Raw genomic sequence first — 19457 nt, forward strand, 5'->3', positions numbered from 1 at the left:
CACCCTCCTTCCCAATGTGTGCCTTTGCACCCTTCCCTCCCCATGTGTGCCTCTACACCCTCCTTCCCAATGTGTGCCTTTGCACCCTCCCTCCCCATGTGTGCCTCTGCACCCTCCTTCCCCATGTGTGCCTCTGCACCCTTCTTCCCCATGTGTGCCTCTGCACCCTCCCTCCCCACGTGTGCCTCTGCACCCTCCCTCCCCATGTGTGCCTCTGCACCTTCTGCACCCTCCCTCCCCATGTGTGCCTCTGCACCCTCCTCCCCAATGTGTGCCTCTGCACCCTCCTTCCCAATGTGTGCCTTTGCACCCTCCCTCCCCATGTGTGCCTCTGCACCCTCCTTCCCCATTTGTGCCTCTGCACCCTCCCTCCCCATGTGTGCCTCTGCACCCTTCTTCCCCATGTGTGCCTCTACACCCTCCTTCCCAATGTGTGCCTTTGCACCCTCCCTCCCCATGCGTGCCTCTGCACCCTCCTTCCCCATGTGTGCCTCTGCACCCTTCTTCCCCATGTGTGCCTCTGCACCCTCCCTCCCCATGTGTGCCTCTGCACCCTCCCTCCCCATGTGTGCCTCTGCACCTTCTGCACCCTCCCTCCCCATGTGTGCGTCTGTACCCTCCTTCCCCATGTGTGCCTCTGCACCCTCCCTGCCCATGTGTGCCTCTGCACCCACCATCCCCATGTGTGCCTCTGCACCTTCTGCACCCTCCCTCCCCATGTGTGCCTCTGCACCCTCCCTCCCCATGTGTGCCTCTGCACCCTCCCTGCCCATGTGTGCATCTGCACCCTCCTTCCCCATGTGTGCCTCTGCACCCTCCTTCCCCATGTATGCCTCTGCACGCTCCTTCCCCATGTGTGCCTCTGCACCCTCCCTCCCCATGTGTGCCTCTGCACCCTCCTTCCCAATGTGTGCCTCTGCACCCTCCCTCCCAATGTGTGCCTTTGCACCCTCCCTCCCCATGTGTGCCTCTGCACCCTCCTTCCCCATGTGTGCCTCTGCACCCGCCTTCCCAATGTGTGCCTTTGCACCCTCCCTCCCCATGCGTGCCTCTGCACCCTCCTTCCCCATGTGTGCCTCTGCACCCTTCTTCCCCATGTGTGCCTCTGCACCCTCCCTCCACATGTGTGCCTCTGCACCTTCTGCACCCTCCCTCCCCATGTGTGCCTCTGCACCCTCCTTCCCCATGTGTGCCTCTGCACCCTCCCTCCCCATGTGTGCCTCTGCACCCTCCTTCCCCATGTGTGCCTCTGCACCCTCCCTCCCCATGTGTGCCTCTGCACCCTCCCTCCCCATGTGTGCCTCTGCACCCTCCTTCCCCATGTGTGCCTCTGCACCCTCCCTCCCCATGTGTGCCTCTGCTCCCATCTCTTCCCAAGTGTACCTCTGCTCCCATCTCTTCCCAATTGTGCCTATGAACCCCACTCCTCAAGTGTTCCTTTGGACAGCAACTCTCCATGTGTTTCTCAGACACCCCCTCTTTATGTGTTGCTCTGATCACCACTTCCCATGTATTCACCTGACCACCACTTCCCATGTATTCCTCTGACCACCAATCCCCATGCCTCTGACCGCTTTCTAGTCTCTGATCCCACCGACACCTCAGAAGTAGCATAGACGAATGTAGACCAGATCATGTCTAATGACATATACTGTATGACTGTACCTAAAGATGGCAGGTAAGCACAGGTTTTTTCTTTAATAAATCTCTTGGACTTTATCTTACTACAAAGGGATACAGGGCCTGAGTCAGAGATGTATGCTATTGCTGCCGCAGCTGCCATTTTCTGTGCTGAGAATTTGTGAAAATATACTAATGGAACAGTCCCCGGGACTTGTGCTGAGACACCCACCAGAGCCATCGCAGCTGTCCGCAAGTGAGTACACATACGTAGCATCGGACACAGATCATGCACACACTGACTTTCTGAGTGAGTCTATGGTCACTCAGATTGGCTGTTGTAACTGAGACGCCAGAGTCCTGTTTCCTGTGCACGGGATCGTAGATGCTGGATGTGACACGCCCACACTCCCCGTTGCCTTCCCTAAACACTCTCTGCCAGTCAATCACAATAAAGACTTGCAGTGTACAACTACGGTAACATACCTCAACACATGCACAGTGCGACTCAGGAACATTCGCAGTGGCAAAAAAATTACTTCATTTGCGAACACATTGCGTACAACTCTGAATCAGACCCCAAGTCATCTATAACCCTGCTATCGCCAACAACTCCTGATGGTGATAATTTGTATGAGGAAGTCTCACCAGAATCAATACCTGACCATTTGTCAAAAAAAAAAAAAAGTTTTATTTCTTGAAGAACTTTTGTGTAGTCTTTAAAGATTTTTTCAATTTTGTTATTGCATTTAACAAAGATATGTTTCTATTTTTATTGTATGTATGTATGTATTTATGTATTTGTGTGTGTATTTGTGTGTGTATATATTATTTATTTTATTTTTTACCAATTATTTACATAGTGCACACATATTCCGCAGCGCTTTACAGAGACTATTTGTCCATTCACATCAGCCCCTGCCCCAGTGGAGCTTACAATTTATATTCCCTCACGCACATACAGTACACACTGGGGTTAATTGTTTTTTTTTTTATTGGGAGTCAATTAACCTACAGTACCAGTATATTTTTGTAGTGTGGGAGGAAACCGGAGTACTCGGAGAAAACCCAAGCAAGCACAGAGAGAATATACAAACTCCATCCAGTTAGGGCAGTAGTGAGAAATGAACCCATGACCTCAGTGCTGTGAGGCAGTATCTGCGTGTGTCATGTGGCAATGTCTGAATAAGGAGAGGGCATGAGGTGCATGTTAGTACTGTAGGGGAGGGCATCATAGCATGTGCTTTCTCTGGGGGCCAGGGCTCCATGCTACATCTCTGCCCCCACAAAATTGGAGGCCAGATGTAGGATGAGGGGGACCCTGCCTGTTTCATCTTTACTGGGCTCCACACTTTCTGATGGTAGCCCTGCTCTTGCATGGCCTTCAGCAGTGGGAGCTAGCAAGGAGCAATTCTGCTTTACACCACACACTTGCTGTAGGGAAATAATAAACATCTGGGGGATAGATTGATTTGCAGGCAAAAGCTGAACGTGAAGAACCTGTGCCTTGGTTCGACACATAAACCATCTATTCTTCATTATTGTTATTAAGGTTCTGTCTTACTTATAGAAAACTGTATTCGTCCTCTTTTTTGTCTTCCCGCTGATAATAAAAAAATGCCTGATCAATTCCACAGATTATTTCCTGCTATATGAAGCACTAAACTAGCACAATGGAAGCAAAACTGAATGATAAGGCTTTCAGGAGACAATAAATGGCATAATCCAGTATTTAGACATATAAACCTATGTATTTCTATGTATAAAATATTTCTACTCAACAGTAATTCCTCAGACTATTTTTGTGCCCATTTAGCATGTAGTCAACCTAAGAGCCAGACATCATGGCACCACTGCTGCCAGTTATGAGGGACCTCATCTTCCCTGCCCCTCCCAAATATATTACATAACTTTAATGTTTGATAGGCTATCTAGTAATCTTTGTTATGGTAATTCTATATTAAAGAGCTGTAGTGTGAGAATTCAATTTATTTTAATGTACTGTATTAAAATATCAGATATATCTATATATCCAATGAAGGTATTTCTACTAATAATTATGCTTCTAATGAATACCATCAATAACTCTGTATTTTAAGTCATTACATTACCGAGCACTAAGGATGCAACCTGGAAGCGTCTATAAAGCAACAGCATATTTTATTAATGCAATATATGTATTAAATGAAAATATTAAAATTACAGTGTTTTAAAATTTTAAATAGTTCTTTGGGCTTTTTGAATAATTCCTGGTATGTTTTATATCTCCATTATAAGTTGTTATTATTATTATTATTATTATTATTATTATTATTACTAAATTGTTTTTAATAAATTAATCATTGTTATTTAATCTTACTTTGCCAATAACTCATAAGAATTCCGATATCATTCATTTTGTAATGTAACCTTGCAGTAAAGGTTAATTGTGTCTGATTCACAGCTTACCCTAGTTTCCTCTACATTTTGCCCTCAGTCACAAGTTACCCAGGGGAAAACATTTTCAAATGTTCAACATAGCAAAATCCCCATGTTATGGGAAAATCCTTATTTTAGTTTTATTTTGTCATATGCATTTTACTATTGCTCATTTATGGGGTTATGTAGAAGCCTACATAAATATTTTAATACATAAACAACACCAAGAGGGTGCTTATGGTGTATTAACATCAATAAAACATTAACAATGTTACAATTAGTAGTATGCCTCCATTTTTGTAACTTTAAATTATTGCTTATCTGAATGTCTTTTCCATTGTAGACGTCGTCTTTTTATTGCTTTGATCCTTCTTGCACAATGTCTATTAGTGAGCTTGCACACAAGAATAAAGGCCCACGGTCAATCATTGGATAATATACCAATTCTTTAATGCAATTCTTAAAAACAGTTTATATGCTTTTACTTAAAATGATTCGGCACAATACTGTACTCGACAAATAGGCTGACATGTTATAAGTCCACTGGGAACCCTTTCGGGAAGTGCATTTCCTTTGGAACTTTTGGCTGTGTGCATTAATTAGTCACCTGTATCACCCAATGTCTGTATCAACTGTTGTGGAGGAAGCAGTTTTGCATGTGAAAAGAGTAATTTGTGTGAACATTGCACAGGCAGCCCTGAGGAAGTTGCCGATATGACGAAACACATTGGGTTATATGGGTTGACTGGTTCATGCACACAGCCAAAAGATTCCAAAGGAAATGCATAACCTGAAATGGTTCTTGGTGGACTTATCACATCTCGGGCTGTTGCTTGATTTCAGTGTTGTGCTAAAGCATTTTAAGTACAGTAAGATCAGGGGCATATCTACCCATTGGCCAGGATGGCACTCGCCAGGGGCGCAGAACAAAGGGGGGCGGGCATCCGGCAGTGCCACCAGCAGCCAAGGTGTGGACAAGTCCCCTGGCTCCACAAGTGTAGGGCAGACCGCAGTGATAGTGGTCTGCCCTACACAGTTTGCAAACAGACAGCCGCCAGCGGCGGCTGTGTGTTTGTAATAGCAGCCAGCCAATGAGAGTCAGACAGACTCTCATTTGCTGCTGCATTGTCCGAGGAGGGAGCTGGCTGGAGCTCACTAATGAGCTCAGTCTTCCGGCTCCCCCCGTAGCATGTGATGGGAGAGACACCATGATGTCTCTCCCATGCAGGAGAAGAGCGGGCCAGGACTCAGAGCAGACAGCGGCGATCGCGTCAGGAGCGGGGATCAGGTGAGTTGTATTTTTTCTCTGTGTGTGTGTGTAAGCCTGGCACTGCAGGAGGGGGGCAATGAAATAGTGGGTAGCCGCTACTGGGGGCACTTTATGGAGTGGTGCCCCTGACTGGGGGCACTGTTCAGGGGTGGCCACTACTGGGAGCAATTTAGGGGGGTGGCAACTACTGGGGGCACTGTATAGGGGTGGCCACTACTGGAGGCAATTTAGGGGGTGTGGCCACTACTGGGGGCACTGTATAGTGGGGACTACTACTGGGGGCACTGTATAGGGGGGACTACTACTGGGGTCAATGCAGCATAGGGGTGACTACTACTGGGGTCTACTACTGGGGGCACTGTATAGGGTGGACCACTGTGGGCAATGCAGCATTGGGGGGACTACTACTGGGGGCAACGCAGCATTGGGGGACTACTACTGGGGCCACTGTATAGGGGGGACTACTACTGGGGGCAATGCAGCAAAGGGGGGATTACTACTGGGGGATTACTACGGGGGGCACTGCATAGAGGGGTAGGGGGGCATCAGTCCATTACATTGCCAGGGGCGCTTGGATTCCTAGATACACCCCTTAGCAAGATCATATACTGTAAGCTTGTTTTAACAATTACATTAAATAATTGGTATATTGGGCCTGATTCATAGCTGGACGCTAATGCTGCCGCCACCGCCGTGGTCCCATATGCAGCAGCTGTGTGAAAATGTGCAATTGTATTGAAAAGCCCACCGGCGGCTTCACAAATCCATGTGACTGCCTGCAAAGACGCAGCATTGATCGCAGATCAGTCAATAATCAGCCTACTGAGTAACCCTATGGTTGCGCATAATGACTGTGGGAACTGTGATGTCAGTGCCATTTTACTGTGTATGAGATCACAGGCTGAGGCATGCCCCAAAAATGGTTGCAACAAGCCTGTGTTTGAGTCACCACCACCCTCACCCATTGCCACCCACAAACGCTCCCTCACTGTTAATCAGTTTGCAAACAGTCTCTGTGAGTGACAACGGTAATGAAACCAGACATATGCGCAGTGCTACTCACATACACGCGCAGATTACCGATAATCACTCAACTTCATCAACAGCAGCATAGCGTCTATCTCTGAATCAGCCGCATTATCCAATGATCAAGTCACAAAAATGTACACATAGTATTTATTGGAACATCATTAATGTTTGATTGACGTTACTACACTATACGCGCCCTCCTGGTGTTTGTGTATGTGATTCATTGTAGGTTTGAACTAGCAGGGGCCAACTTACACAAACAAATACAATGTTCAATTTCAGCGTAGGATAAAGGTTTATTTTTGTGATAAATATTTTAATACAACATACAGAGCTGCACAAAATCAATGAATTTAAACAATATATGTTTAATGAAAGATGAAAAATATCCTATTATTTTATGAAGAGTGAAGATTTAAGGAACTATGGGCCTGATTCAGACCCGCTCGCAAGCGGGTCGATGGTCCCCCACGGCTGCTCCATCACTACAGGTCTCGCTACAAGACGGGCCGGCTGTCGATGTTGATTGACAGCTCACCCCATTTTGTAGGCGGGGAGGGAGGGTGGCTGCATAAACGCAGGCGTTCCCTTAGGAACGCCTGGTGTTTGTGGGCGGCCCTATGTCAGTAGTGGACTTCCTGCTCTATTAGAGCAGGGAGTCCACTCAGGCTTGCGAGAGCTGAGACACAGGGTCTCCTCGCAAGCCCGATGGTCGCTATAATCGCGACGGGCTCCAGGCAGCTCGCAAAAGCTGTGGGTGGTCACCCACAGCTTAGCGAGCAGCCTGAAGAAAAAAACAAACAAACGCCCTGATTCAGAGTGAGCGCTCGCCAGCAGCGAGCGGCTCTGAATCAGGCCCTATATTTCCTTTTATCCTACCATAATTAACAATTACATTCCATAGGGAGAATTCACTTCTGAGCGATATGCGCGGAGTGCAGTTCGGTTTTCTGACTCGTTCGGATCTGAAAACCTCATCTTATTGGCTATCCGACTCTTACATTTTCAGATCCGAACTTGGATCAAGCTGGTGAAAAGAACCGTGGGCCTGATTCAGAGCCGGAAGCTATTTGCGCTCGCTCGTTCAGAAAAAGGGGCCAGATATTTAAATAGAGCGCTCGCTCTTTGCGGTCTGTTGACGCCTCTATGTCTGAGCGAGCGAACGAAACATGCGCTCGCTATTTTGTAAAGACACCCCCTGGCCGCTCTCATCATACGTCATCTCCGCTATTTATTTGATTAATCGAGTACATCGAAAGGCGTCTGAACTGCTCGCAGTGCTTGTGGTAGGTTTATCCATGCGAACAGTTCAGGCTAAGAGACAACCAAGTGACGTGGCCGATGACGCTGCTTTGTTAATTATGCACACCCTTAAAACGCCCGTTTTGACTGTTTGGCACGCCTGCGTTCGGATCTCCACTCCCTGTTTTCAAGCACCTTCCCCTGTTACCACCCACAAACACCTCATCCTGTCACTCAAATTAGCAGGCACTCGCTATTTGGCGAGCGCTCGATTTCCGATCGCACTGACTGGTTGGCGCATGCGCATTATGACCCATACGCATGCGCAGATGTGCGAACATCGCTCGGAGCGAATGAGCGGTCGCTTACGAGCGGCTCTGAATCAGGCCTCAAGTCCAAACCAAACCGCTCATCTCTACTAGAAATTTCAGGCGAAAGAACTCGCCACGCAATATCGTCACTCGTTTTCCCTTACATCCCATAGAGGTGTGAACAGAAAAATTAGCAAAGATAGCCTAGCATATATAAACAGTAATGTGCTCAGTCAGATATTGCAGACCTCACTCGGAATTGAATAAAGAACAGGAGAAACTTATTACTCAAAGGGCACCTCAAGAGCCAGCTCTTTGCTAAGTTAACCAAAACCTATACAGAACACTCACCATATCAACCTTATTCATGGCCTCTCTTATAGCAGATTCCTGCACAGCCCTTACTGCTAACTCCCCTTACATATTTCTTGCTACTTTTCAATTGTTACAAATGTATCACTATATTAATGTTAATGTACCTTATTTTAATCTAATTGACAATCACTGTCACATAAGTTTCAAAAGGGTATTATTTTGTTACTTCCATTTTTTCTTTTTCCCAACTCCCATCAGATACTAAGGCACCAGACAACTTTATAACGATTAATGAGAATCAATTTGCAATTTTTCAGCACAGTGTGCCTGATTCAGAGCCGAACGCTCTGACCAGAGCGCTCGCTCTGAATCAGGGCCCTCCTACATGAAAATGGAGCGGCCTTATGGACGCTCGCATAGCTGTGGGTTACCACCCACAGCTTATGCGAGCGTCCATGATGATGGTCGCGATGGTCAAGAGCATCGCGACCATCGGGCTTGTGACGGAGACCCTGCGGTAGGGTCTCGCTGCCGCAAGCCCTGGTGATGTCAGTGGGGCCGGCTTCAGGCGGTAGGCGTTCCCATGGGAACGCCTCCGCAGGGTTGTCTTAACAGCAGTGTGGGACCTGGGCAAATTAATGAACTGGGGCCCCCTATCCACCCATTCACGGGAAAATAATTTAAATGGTCAATAAAATTAAACCCTCCTGCATGCCCATCAGACCTCCCACACATGCAGAGAGACTCTGTCTGACTAGTCTGAAGCTGGCTGATGAAGTGAAACTGGGACTGAGGTGAGTACTCGCTGTAGGGGGGCGGGTTGGTGGGCCCCTACAAGCTTCGGGCCCTTGGGCAACTGCCCAACAAGCCCAATGGAAGAGATGGCCCTGCGCCTCCGTCTGGCAGCCATGCCCCCGGCACGCCCACCAAAGGGGGCATGCTGTCAATCAACATCGACAGCACGCCCCCTTTGGTGTGAGACCCGGAGCGACGGAGTGCCCGTCGCTATCCGGGTCTCACGCATGCGCACGACGGAGCTCCCTCCATCGTGCGCATGCTCAGTGCTCATGCTCCTGCGCTCGCGAACGGGTCTGAATGACCCCCAGTATCCAGTCTTTGGTTTTAATCAACACTTAGGGGTTTATTTACTTAATACAGGTTTGCAAAGCCGCCAATTGTCAGCATTACTATTATGCATAAAACACACCTGGCTTTGCACTTAATAGTATTGCTGTTTTAAATCTTGCTGGTAAAAACACAGATAAGTGGTAGCTTTGAAAGCCTGCCATTCGGTAAATAAACCTCTTAGTTACAGTTGGCCTGATCCAAAGGGAGATGCAAATCTTATTGCGGCTGTGATCCTGCACACGGTCGTTCGGAAATATGCAAATGTCACAGCCGCCGGGATTTGTATTGAGACGTCCACTAGCAGCATCTCGTTTGCTGCTTGAGTACACCGATGCTCCAGTACACCGATGCTCCAGTACACCGATGCTCCATCGTTCACACCATCGATCTTCTGAACAACTCTATGGTCGCTCAGGATGTCTATCAGAAGTCCACACTCAGTAACTAAACTTGGCATATGCACAGTACAACTTACACGCATGCGCATTACAAAAATAATTGCTCATCACCGAAACATCAGCATTACGTCCACCTCTGAGTCTGCCCAGTGTTCTCTGGGCCTGATTCAGAGCCGCTCGTAAGCGGCCGCTCGTTCACTCCAAGCGATGTTTGCACATATGCGCATGCGTATGGGTCGTAATGCACATGCGCCAACCAGTCAGTGCGGTCGGAAATCGTGTGTTCGCAAAATAGCGAGTGCCTCGATGTACTCGATTAATCTAATAAATAGCGGAGATGACGTGGGATGCGAGCGGCCAGGGGGCGTCTTTACAAAATAGCGAGTGCATGTTTCGTTCGCTCGCTCAGACATAGAGGCGTCAACAGACCGCAAAGAGCGAGCGCTCAATTTAAATAGCCGGCCCCTTTTTCTGAACGAGCGAGCGCAAATAGCGTCCGGCTCTGAATCAGGCCCTCTGTCTCCCATGTATAGCTAAATTACTGTTCTAATTTAGAATCTGAATTAAAAGTTACAACAAATTCTGCATGGAAATGTCAATCTGATATTCCAATCTATGATGTACATGAAACCAGAGCATTATTTTCAAATTAAAGGTCTAGCACACAAATACACAGGAGTAAACATTATTTAGCAGCCTTCCTGAATGTGAAGTACAATTTCATTTTGAGTATGGGCATTTGGAAGGCCTCACTTAATGAAGTAAAAATTAAATTGACTAATTTAAGGTTTCCATACAACAAGCATATACACATATCTGAAAGACACAATTAGTGCAATAACTGCACAACCAATCAGATTTGTTCTTTCTTCAACCACATCCAGCCATTATTTAATGGTAAATTTGGGTCTATACACACATACAGTAATTGCCCACCACAAAGTATTTAAGGGAAGGCACAAATGAGTCAATATAGGCAAAATTGTCTAATTAAGGGGTATTCGATTAGCTGTGGGGTAACTCCCCCCCCCCTCCCCCGTGACTAATTAACGGCAAATATCCCTGCAGCACGGGGAAAGGCTATTCAATTAAACAGCATTTTCTTTCCACTGAAAAATTTGGGATTCAGGCTCGGAAACCCACTGATTCTGCATAACCTGCGGGGGTTCGTGCGCTTGGTAATCCCTGCTAAATGAATTGCTTTGGCGCAGCAATTAGCAGTTAATTGAATACCTCCCTAGAAATTATATAAAAAAAAAAACTTTCAAATGAATTGTTATAAGTTATGTCAGTGATATGTAAGGAATGTATTATCTTCCATGAAAAAGTTAAATCAATTCTCAAATTATCCATAGAAATACCCCCTAGTGAGCCTCTCCCTACAAAAAAATAGTATTTACTGCTAAACTGCACTTGGTGCTATGTATTAAAAGCTGTGAATGCCATATTCAAAGAAATCATGAGCCCATCAATGATACCTTTATTTTTAAGTGGGGGCAGGGTGGGGTGAAGATCTCTGTTACAAAAGTCTTCATCTGTACAGCACTCAATGGATCGCCTTTGATGTGGAATAGGTGTATCCTAAAACAAAAATATATTCATGTGAAACATGAGGAGAAAATATCAGCACATTGTAAAGGTGATGTCTGCAGTTCTGCTCTAAGGACTTCAAGCTACAAAAGAGACCTCCAATGTTAGTCCCTGGCTGACAATGCCTCTTATTTTGACATTGGAACCAATTATTATTATTCCCATTTACTGTTCCTGGTATTTCACTGGGGGAACAAAAAAATTAATATCTGTGGGTCTGCAGGGGGGCAAATTTAAAATATGCTAGATTTAGGGTTAGCAGGGAGGGTGTGCGTTCTATGTAGCTCAGCTCTAAATTGCACAATAAAAATAAATGTCCAGATTTTGTGTGCCACATACAAAAAGCAGACATTATTTTCCCTGCTTATAAAGAAACCCTTTGTTTTTGCTCCCTTTATATTGCAAAATGGTTTGACGATGTTCAAATTTGCACCATTAGCTGGATTTGCTTCTAACTCTAAATAAACATAATTGTCACCAGGGGGTATATTTACTAAAGTACGGGTTTTAGAAGTGGAGAGGTTTTTGTATGTGGCACACAAAATCTGGACATTTATTTTAACAGTGCAATTTAGAGCTGAGCTATGTAGAACGCACACCCACCCTCCTCACCCTAAATCTAGCTGCACGTTTTATATTTGCCCCCTGCAGCACAACCTTTGCCAAGGTTCAAAATGATGGATTTCAACTCGATTTATTTCTAACTCTAAATAAGTTCACGTGTCTAGGGTAACAAAATAAATACTTTTATTCTACATTAAAATAAATTATGTAAGCTCAGGCACATATAGGTATAATATATATATATATATATATATATATATATATATATACAGAGCTGTAGATAGACTTAAGGCACATGTTTAAAAATGGGCATGGCCTTATGGGGAAGGGGCATGACCAATCTGATTTTTTCTGTACGATGATGAAGGGGTACAGTTTCCTTTGTACAAACTACCAGAGCAACAGTTATCCAGGTGTCACTGCCAAATACAGTGTGAATCCAATAGCTGTAGTGATAATACACAATAACATGTCGTACCAACCTAGTTACGACCCTGTATATATATATATATATATATATATCTATATTACAAGATTTCTGCAACAACTGATGCTAATATGATCTCCTGTCAATATCTGTATAAACAGTAAATCCTGATGTCACCACGTCAATGTTATTAGGAAATGTGTGTAATATAAGGAATACGTCATCCCATACAGTAAAGTACAGTTACAGTTGTTACAAGTCACCTCAAAGTTCCATGGCCTTCATATGGTCATGAAACTCCTCAGTAACTTATAATAGCCTTATATTTTAAAGTAGGAGGAAAAGTACCTAATTCATCATTATCATTGGTATATTGTGATAGGCTCATGTACAGTTTGGTTACTGTACCCAAATGCTTGGCCCAGACCATGAAATCTATATAAAGAAATAATTTGTTGCAAAACTTGCTTATCTATGGCTATCGCTAAGGTCAGCCATTAATTCATATTATTCTAAGGAAAGCCTTATATTTTCAAACATACAATATTTCAATCATATAGCAGACAGGACGGCCAGACAGTAACCCATTCATTGAACTGTTATTTTTTCCTATCATATAACCATTGCCCTTAAGAACACCCATTGCAGGAAGTGAGTAAGAGCTTATTAGCTATGAGCATTCCTCCCATGACCACACATGGACAATCACTCCTTAATAAAAGCCATCTGGGAAATAAAGGGATGAGCCAACTCAGGGTGTGGGAACCAACACAAAGGGAACATTTTCAGCATAATGTATCATTCACTAAATTAATAACTGTGCCGAAGCGCAATAAGGTCAAAAGTGCACATGATTTTTGTTATCAAATATGAATTGGTTGCCTAAAATGAATACATTCCAGAGCATGTCAAGCACACAGATGTCTTTATTATCCCCTGCAATGATGAACTTCTTTTATGCTAATGGATAGAAAGTTGTTGCTTGTTCTTCTAGCAGCATAGAGTTTTAATCACAGCTTCCAGATCTCATCATTGTGTGCAAACCGTTCAGTCACCGGCATATACAGCTGTGCAACAGAACGCTTCTTTGTCATTCGGTCTCATGTTATAAGCAGAGATCATATGGAAATTAGCTTTTATCTTTAAGTACCAAAAGAAATAAAGTGTACTTACTAATAAAATAAGCACAAAAGGCTTCCATTTTGGCAACCATGTATCAACTCACTGAAGTACTCCAGGGGGCCAGACGGAAACAGTAGTGATTATATACAGTCATCAACGTACCCTGCATTGGAAGTCGGAGCCTTCTAATCCTAAACAGCCAGAGGTGATCACAGGAAGTCCAGATTCATCTTCTTCTATAATTGTGAAACAGTAGCCATCCGTCCTGCAGACAGCCAAATACATTTAAATACCTCAAAGCTCAATGCTTTCATCATAGGAGAAAAACAGTCAGCATAACATTACACACCTTGTAAGCCTCTGGCAGAAAACAATAGCACATTCAGTTATAGAAAAGGAAAAACAGTATAGAAACATGGAAATATTCAGACTAAAATGATTTGCTGCTAAACATGTCATAATGGTTTGTCTACTAAGTTGTATTGGTTGTGGAAAGCTCCCAGGCCGTTTGCCACATCATTTTTGAAAAGAAACAGATTGTTTCATTTTGAAGTTAGATCACCAGCTTGTAGAGTTCATGCAGTCCAAACTGCTGACTAGAGAAGCTGGTGAGAAGAAATCATCAGCCAGCCATGGCCAAGATTGCATCATAGACAGTGTGGATGCTGTGCTCATGTCAGTGTCACTAGGGAGTGGATACAAGAGAGGTAAGAACTCAGGATTATCACATGACCCCAGAAGTGCGAGCAGTTCAAGTTCCCTGCAACTGTGGTGGAATGCTTCATGATAAATGAAATAAGAAATACCCATGTTTGACAGATAATTTATGTATGCAGTGTGATGGCAAGTAAACTTTCTGGCCATTTTCCGTGGTAATTTGCTCCATGGAAGTTACGCTACTCTCCTGCTGCTGTCTGTTGCTGTCTATTACACCATCATATCAATTATGGACAATGTGAAAATGTTTGGAGAGATTTAGCATCCCACCATCTACAAGCTGATCATTATAGGTACATATTAATGCATTTCTTGGCAACCACTATCTGTGAATCGTAAGAAAAACTAAGCAGTGTATAGTTTCTAAAAATAACAGCACAAAGTGAATAAAATATCTTTAGGTGTACATTATAAATAACTGGTAATAATAATTATACAGACATATTACCATGTTTCATTTTGGTAGAGGCCGGCTCTAGTAGATCAGATCTCTTTGTGCCACTAAAGTAGCATCTGTACAGCAGGACCAGTTTGTGTTTAGCATTGCTTGCAGAACAATATAAATAATGAAGAACAACAATGGCTGGAGTACCCCATAGAAACAAAATAATTTTATGATGTCAAAACAGAAACTAGAAAACCCATGTGTCATGAAGTTTTGTCATTGTATCGTAGCCACCTCTATGGTCTCCCTTTGGTTTTGTAAATGTATAAGTGCATTTGGAGTCTACTTTCTAGTTAATCCACCTAGATGAATATTTCCTTAGACACAGCCCTGAGGTATGTCTTTAACAACTGGCTTTCCTGGGTTTCCGCCGCATCTCTCACAATATTTTTCTAGGTAGTAGTGCAGCTTTAATTAAATATGGCACAAAGTGTAATATATTTCAGCTGTAAAGCAATGCCAGATACACATTAGAACGATGTGTAGCCGGCCGATCAGACGGGTGATGGGACCCTGCATCGTGCCGTGCGATCTAACATGCCATGCTGCATTTGGGAGCATGGCATCGTTAGTGATATCTTCTGATTGACTCTGCAACAGGGCCGACCAGGAGATGTCACCTTCGACAAATCGGGCAAACACACTTGCCGAGTACACATTTGAGCATCCGGGAATCGCGCCAATGTTCAGGAACACCCTGCAAACGCACGATATCGCATGCGACCATGGGAGCGCGCAAATCGGGCATACACACTGAGCGATATGCCTGATTTGTAGTTCCGTTTTGGCCAAATCGGATTAAAATCTCTCTAATGTGTACCCAGTATTAACTATATGCCAGATTTGTCATTCAGATTTGCCCAGAAACGACAAATCAGGCCGATAAGTGTGTACCCAGCTTTAAGAGCCAGTATTTGCCTTTTTCTGCAGCAAGACCGAATATAAACTGACCAGAATTAATGATATTTTCGATTTGTTGTCACATCAGCCACTTTGCCCAATCCTGTATGAGATCTTATTAATGTAAAGAATTGTTAGATGAGTTTTACAACACTATTAGTTTTCTATCATTCTTCATGTTTTCTGTATCCCTGTGTCCCCAGTATGAAGGGTGTGGATATACACTATGTGGTGATACCCCCTATTTTCTGTATTGGCTCATGTTTTAGTGAGAAGAGTGGTAAAATGTGAACTATACATTTTGGGTGGGATTAACGTGCCCTAATCCATATATGTTTGACAGGCTTCTTGCTTTCTGTGGAAATACAATTTCAAAAGTTAGTGGTGTTATGAGAGTTAATATTCAGCTGTATGAGCTGTAATGTACATAGTTATCTACTAGTATAAAAATGTTAATGTGTTTAGCGGCTTTTGAGAATGTTTTCCCCCAGCAGTCATCCAAACACTGACTAAATTACGTCACTGTCAAATTAATTTGGCAACACATGCATTTCCCATTGAAGTGGCAGAGACAGATTACACCTGTGGTGAAGAAAACTTTCTAAAACAGACTTAAAATAACCAGTAGGTCTAAAATGTGTATCTTTCTGGGCCTGAAATACTGAGCATTTTAGGAGATGTAATTCAGCTCAATGGCAATGTGTCCAAGCTCTGCCAATTCCTGGTCTATGCACAGCTAGATGAAAAAGCAGCCCTCTGTTAGTATACTCATTTTGGGCTTCATTTAAATTTAGATGTAAAGTAAATCCATCTGGAAGGTGCAGTTTTGTCTCTTGGCAAAACCATGTAACTCTGCAGGGTAGTAAATGTAAATTGCGCAAACATATTTAGAGTTGGGAGCGTGATGCGTCCTAGCTCTACTTCAAATTGCAGTGTATAAATCTAAAGCTGTCCAGCATTTGTGTACTACATGCAAAAGCAGGCAGTATTTTTCTTACATGCAACATAGGGCCTGATTCAGACCCACTCGCAAGAGGCTGTCCGCTCGCAAGTGGGTCGATGTTGTGCACTGCGCATGCACACGACGGCGGGAGCTCCGTCGTGCGCATGCGCCAGACGCGACGAAGGACTTTCCTTCGCTCGTTGTGTCTGATCAAAGGGGGCGTGCTGTCGATGTTGATTGACAGCACGCCCCCTTTGGTGGGCGTGCCTCCCTGACGGGGGCGTTCCCAAGGGAACGCCTACCGTCAGAAGCCAGCCCACTGACATCACTAGTGATGTCAGTGGGAGTGATTTTGGCTCTGATAGAGCCAAAATCACTCCGGGCCTTGCGGTTGAAAAACTCAACCGCAGGCTCCGGCTCGCAGTGGCGATGGTCGCGATGGTCAAGACCATCGCGGCCATCAAACTGCACGCTCGTATAGGCTGTGGGTGGTGACCCACAGCTATACGAGCGTCCAGGAGGACGCTCCATAATTATGAAGGGCGGCCCTCATTCAGAGCGTGCGATCTGCTCAGAGCGTACGGCTCTGAATGAGGGCCATAGTTTGTTCAGGGCAAATTTGCAACAAAGTATAATGAAATAACATAATAAGTGAGCATTTACTGAAACAACTCTAAAAGCACACGAGACAGTCAGGAACAATGTGTTATACCAGTCTTCCTTGCCTGTTTTTCACTATTTTAAGTTGTAACACTCTCCTACAGTCGGAGCTGTTGCCTGGCAAAGTCCCGGTGTCTGGTTCTCCTAACAGTACAGAGCTTCCAGCTGTAGGACTGGTTGTTCTGCAGGTGCCATGCATTGGGACCAAGAGGGGCCATATTCTCAGAAGGGTAGCTGATTGGTCTTCATCATGCCTCTTCCAAAACGCTGTGAAAGTTTCCAGCTTGCCAGTGCCATAACAGGACAATAATTTAATATAAATAATGTCACAATGAGGGGCCAAGACTGCTGAGACCAGAAGACTGGGCGACTCTGTGGTCCAGGCACAATAGGCAGAAGAGAAGTGTTCTTGGTGCTCCAGGTGGTAGTTTTCTCGGCTGCAGGGTGTCGTTCTAGGCACTCAGCATGCCAAAAACAGGTGCCATGGGGCAGCAACAGTGCCGTCTCCTAGACCCCGTGTCCTGGGTAGTGGCGCCATTTGCCCACCCCTAGTTACAGCCCTTCTATTTGCTGTGAGCCAACTGTGTTTCTGTTGGATTGATCTTTCATTACTGGTCTATTTCTAACTTTGGATTTCAATGACTTTTCCGGCCTGTGACCTTGGCATGTCTCTAGATGTTGTCCGTCTTCCACCAGCCCTGACCCAGTGATATGATACTGTCTGTATGCCTCCAGACCAGAATCAGTCCTGTTTTACGATCTCTGACAACAGCCCTTAACCAGTCCTGGTCTATTACACGGTTTACAACCAGCTTTGATCCAGTTCCATTATCTGACTGCCTATCATATAGAGGGCCATGGAAAATTAGGTATCCAACTTGCTGCCAGTAGCAGCAGTGGATACATATTCACTGGAGCAATTCAACATTTCTCCAGTGCGGAGACAGCTGATCTGAAAATCAGCTGTCTCTGCAATCCACTTCACTGCCACTTTTGTAGTGGTGAAAGTTTATCACTGGCAAATCTGACTCGGCAATGCTAGTGTGCCTGCATGAACTGAGCTTCACGCAGGCGCACAAAGCCCCGGCAGCCGGCAGAAGGAATCGGACAGGGGTGGAGGGATCCGAAAGAATCCCTCTTTGCAATTGTGGGAGCAAACACCATCTGAAGATGATGAATGCTCCCGCAGTCAAGCTCTGAATATTATATTTTCAGAGCTGGATGAATTTAGGTCTCCATACTGGTTTATATGGGACTGCTGGACAGATCGGGGCTGAGATCAGTGATATCTCCTGCATTACCTTTATAGTGAATAGCCCTGATCCTTAATTTCTACTAAAAAAGGTAAACATTTTAATTTTCACCTGCTGTTGTAAAAATTAAGTGATGATGAATGGACCCCATAGTAAGTATACATCCCATCTCTGCAATACGTCGTTACCATATCAGAGATCTCATTTGATCGGTGCTGGTAGTGATTCTTTCTACAAGGCTCAACACCTTGGAGTTGTTCAATTACCATCTAATCAATGGTTGTGTATTTTCATGTACTTTTGTGCCCTGCAGAGAGCACTAGTGACAGACAGAAGAGTGACAAAAGTGCAGACACGCTATTCCAATACCTACGCCCCGGAGCTCACTCACAGTGACTGTCAGGGAGCACCTATTACAAAACGTGGTGTCCCCGCCTCCCTGCACAGAACACAAAAGGATTAAATGTACCTGTCATAATTTCCAAGGAGCCACGTGAAGACACACACCAACAAACCTGTAAGGTAGGAGGTGCGCGCACCCGGACCCCTAAGAATTATAGTATCTTGCTTTGATTGCAATACCCTATTTCGTCCAACCAAAACTAAAAGCAATATCAGTCATCTCCTTATGACCAACTACCAGCAACATTAATAGATCACTTAGGAGGCATCTATACAGCTAATACCCCTTTTACACCGACCTGAAAATCCTGGGTTGATGCACGTGAACACGCATCAACATGGGACTTTTATCAGTGTAAACGGAACCACCAGGGTCCAGGGACCCGGGGATCCAACTCGGGTAGCTTGCAGGGTTGGCCACGGGTCATTCCTGTGTCACCCTGCAGTGTAAATGGAGTGATCCAGGTCACAATGACCTGGATCGTGCCACATGCTGCCCAATTGTCCAGGTTGCGTGGCGTTTGGAGATTACATCTTCTCCAATTGTCCACTGTAGTGTAATGCCGAAAAAGCCGGGTCACTGCAGACCTGGCTCCGGTGTGGCTGGTTTCAGTGGCGCTTGGAGATGACATCTCCAAGCGTCCACTGAGAAGCCAGAAGGGCCGGGTCACTGCAGACCCGGCTCCAGTGTGGCCGGCTAGCA

General features: G+C 44.9%; 1 protein-coding gene across 3 annotated transcripts in view; it reads right to left on the reverse strand.

Moving 5' to 3' along the window:
• BMPR1B (bone morphogenetic protein receptor type 1B) overlaps positions 1-19457 on the reverse strand; it is a 519259-nt gene that overhangs the window by 39104 nt on the left and 460698 nt on the right. For all 3 annotated transcript variants that reach the window (XM_088464464.1, XM_088464463.1, XM_088464465.1), the window contains 2 exons: positions 13597-13699; positions 11210-11312 (listed from right to left, as the gene is read on the reverse strand). In XM_088464464.1, the coding sequence (XP_088320590.1) occupies positions 11210-11312; positions 13597-13699 (206 nt within the window). The remainder of the gene's footprint in view (positions 1-11209; positions 11313-13596; positions 13700-19457) is intronic.

This window comes from Taudactylus pleione, unplaced genomic scaffold, assembly GCF_031769625.1.
Source record: "Taudactylus pleione unplaced genomic scaffold, aTauple2 ptg000055l, whole genome shotgun sequence".
Taxonomy (NCBI): domain Eukaryota; kingdom Metazoa; phylum Chordata; class Amphibia; order Anura; family Myobatrachidae; genus Taudactylus; species Taudactylus pleione.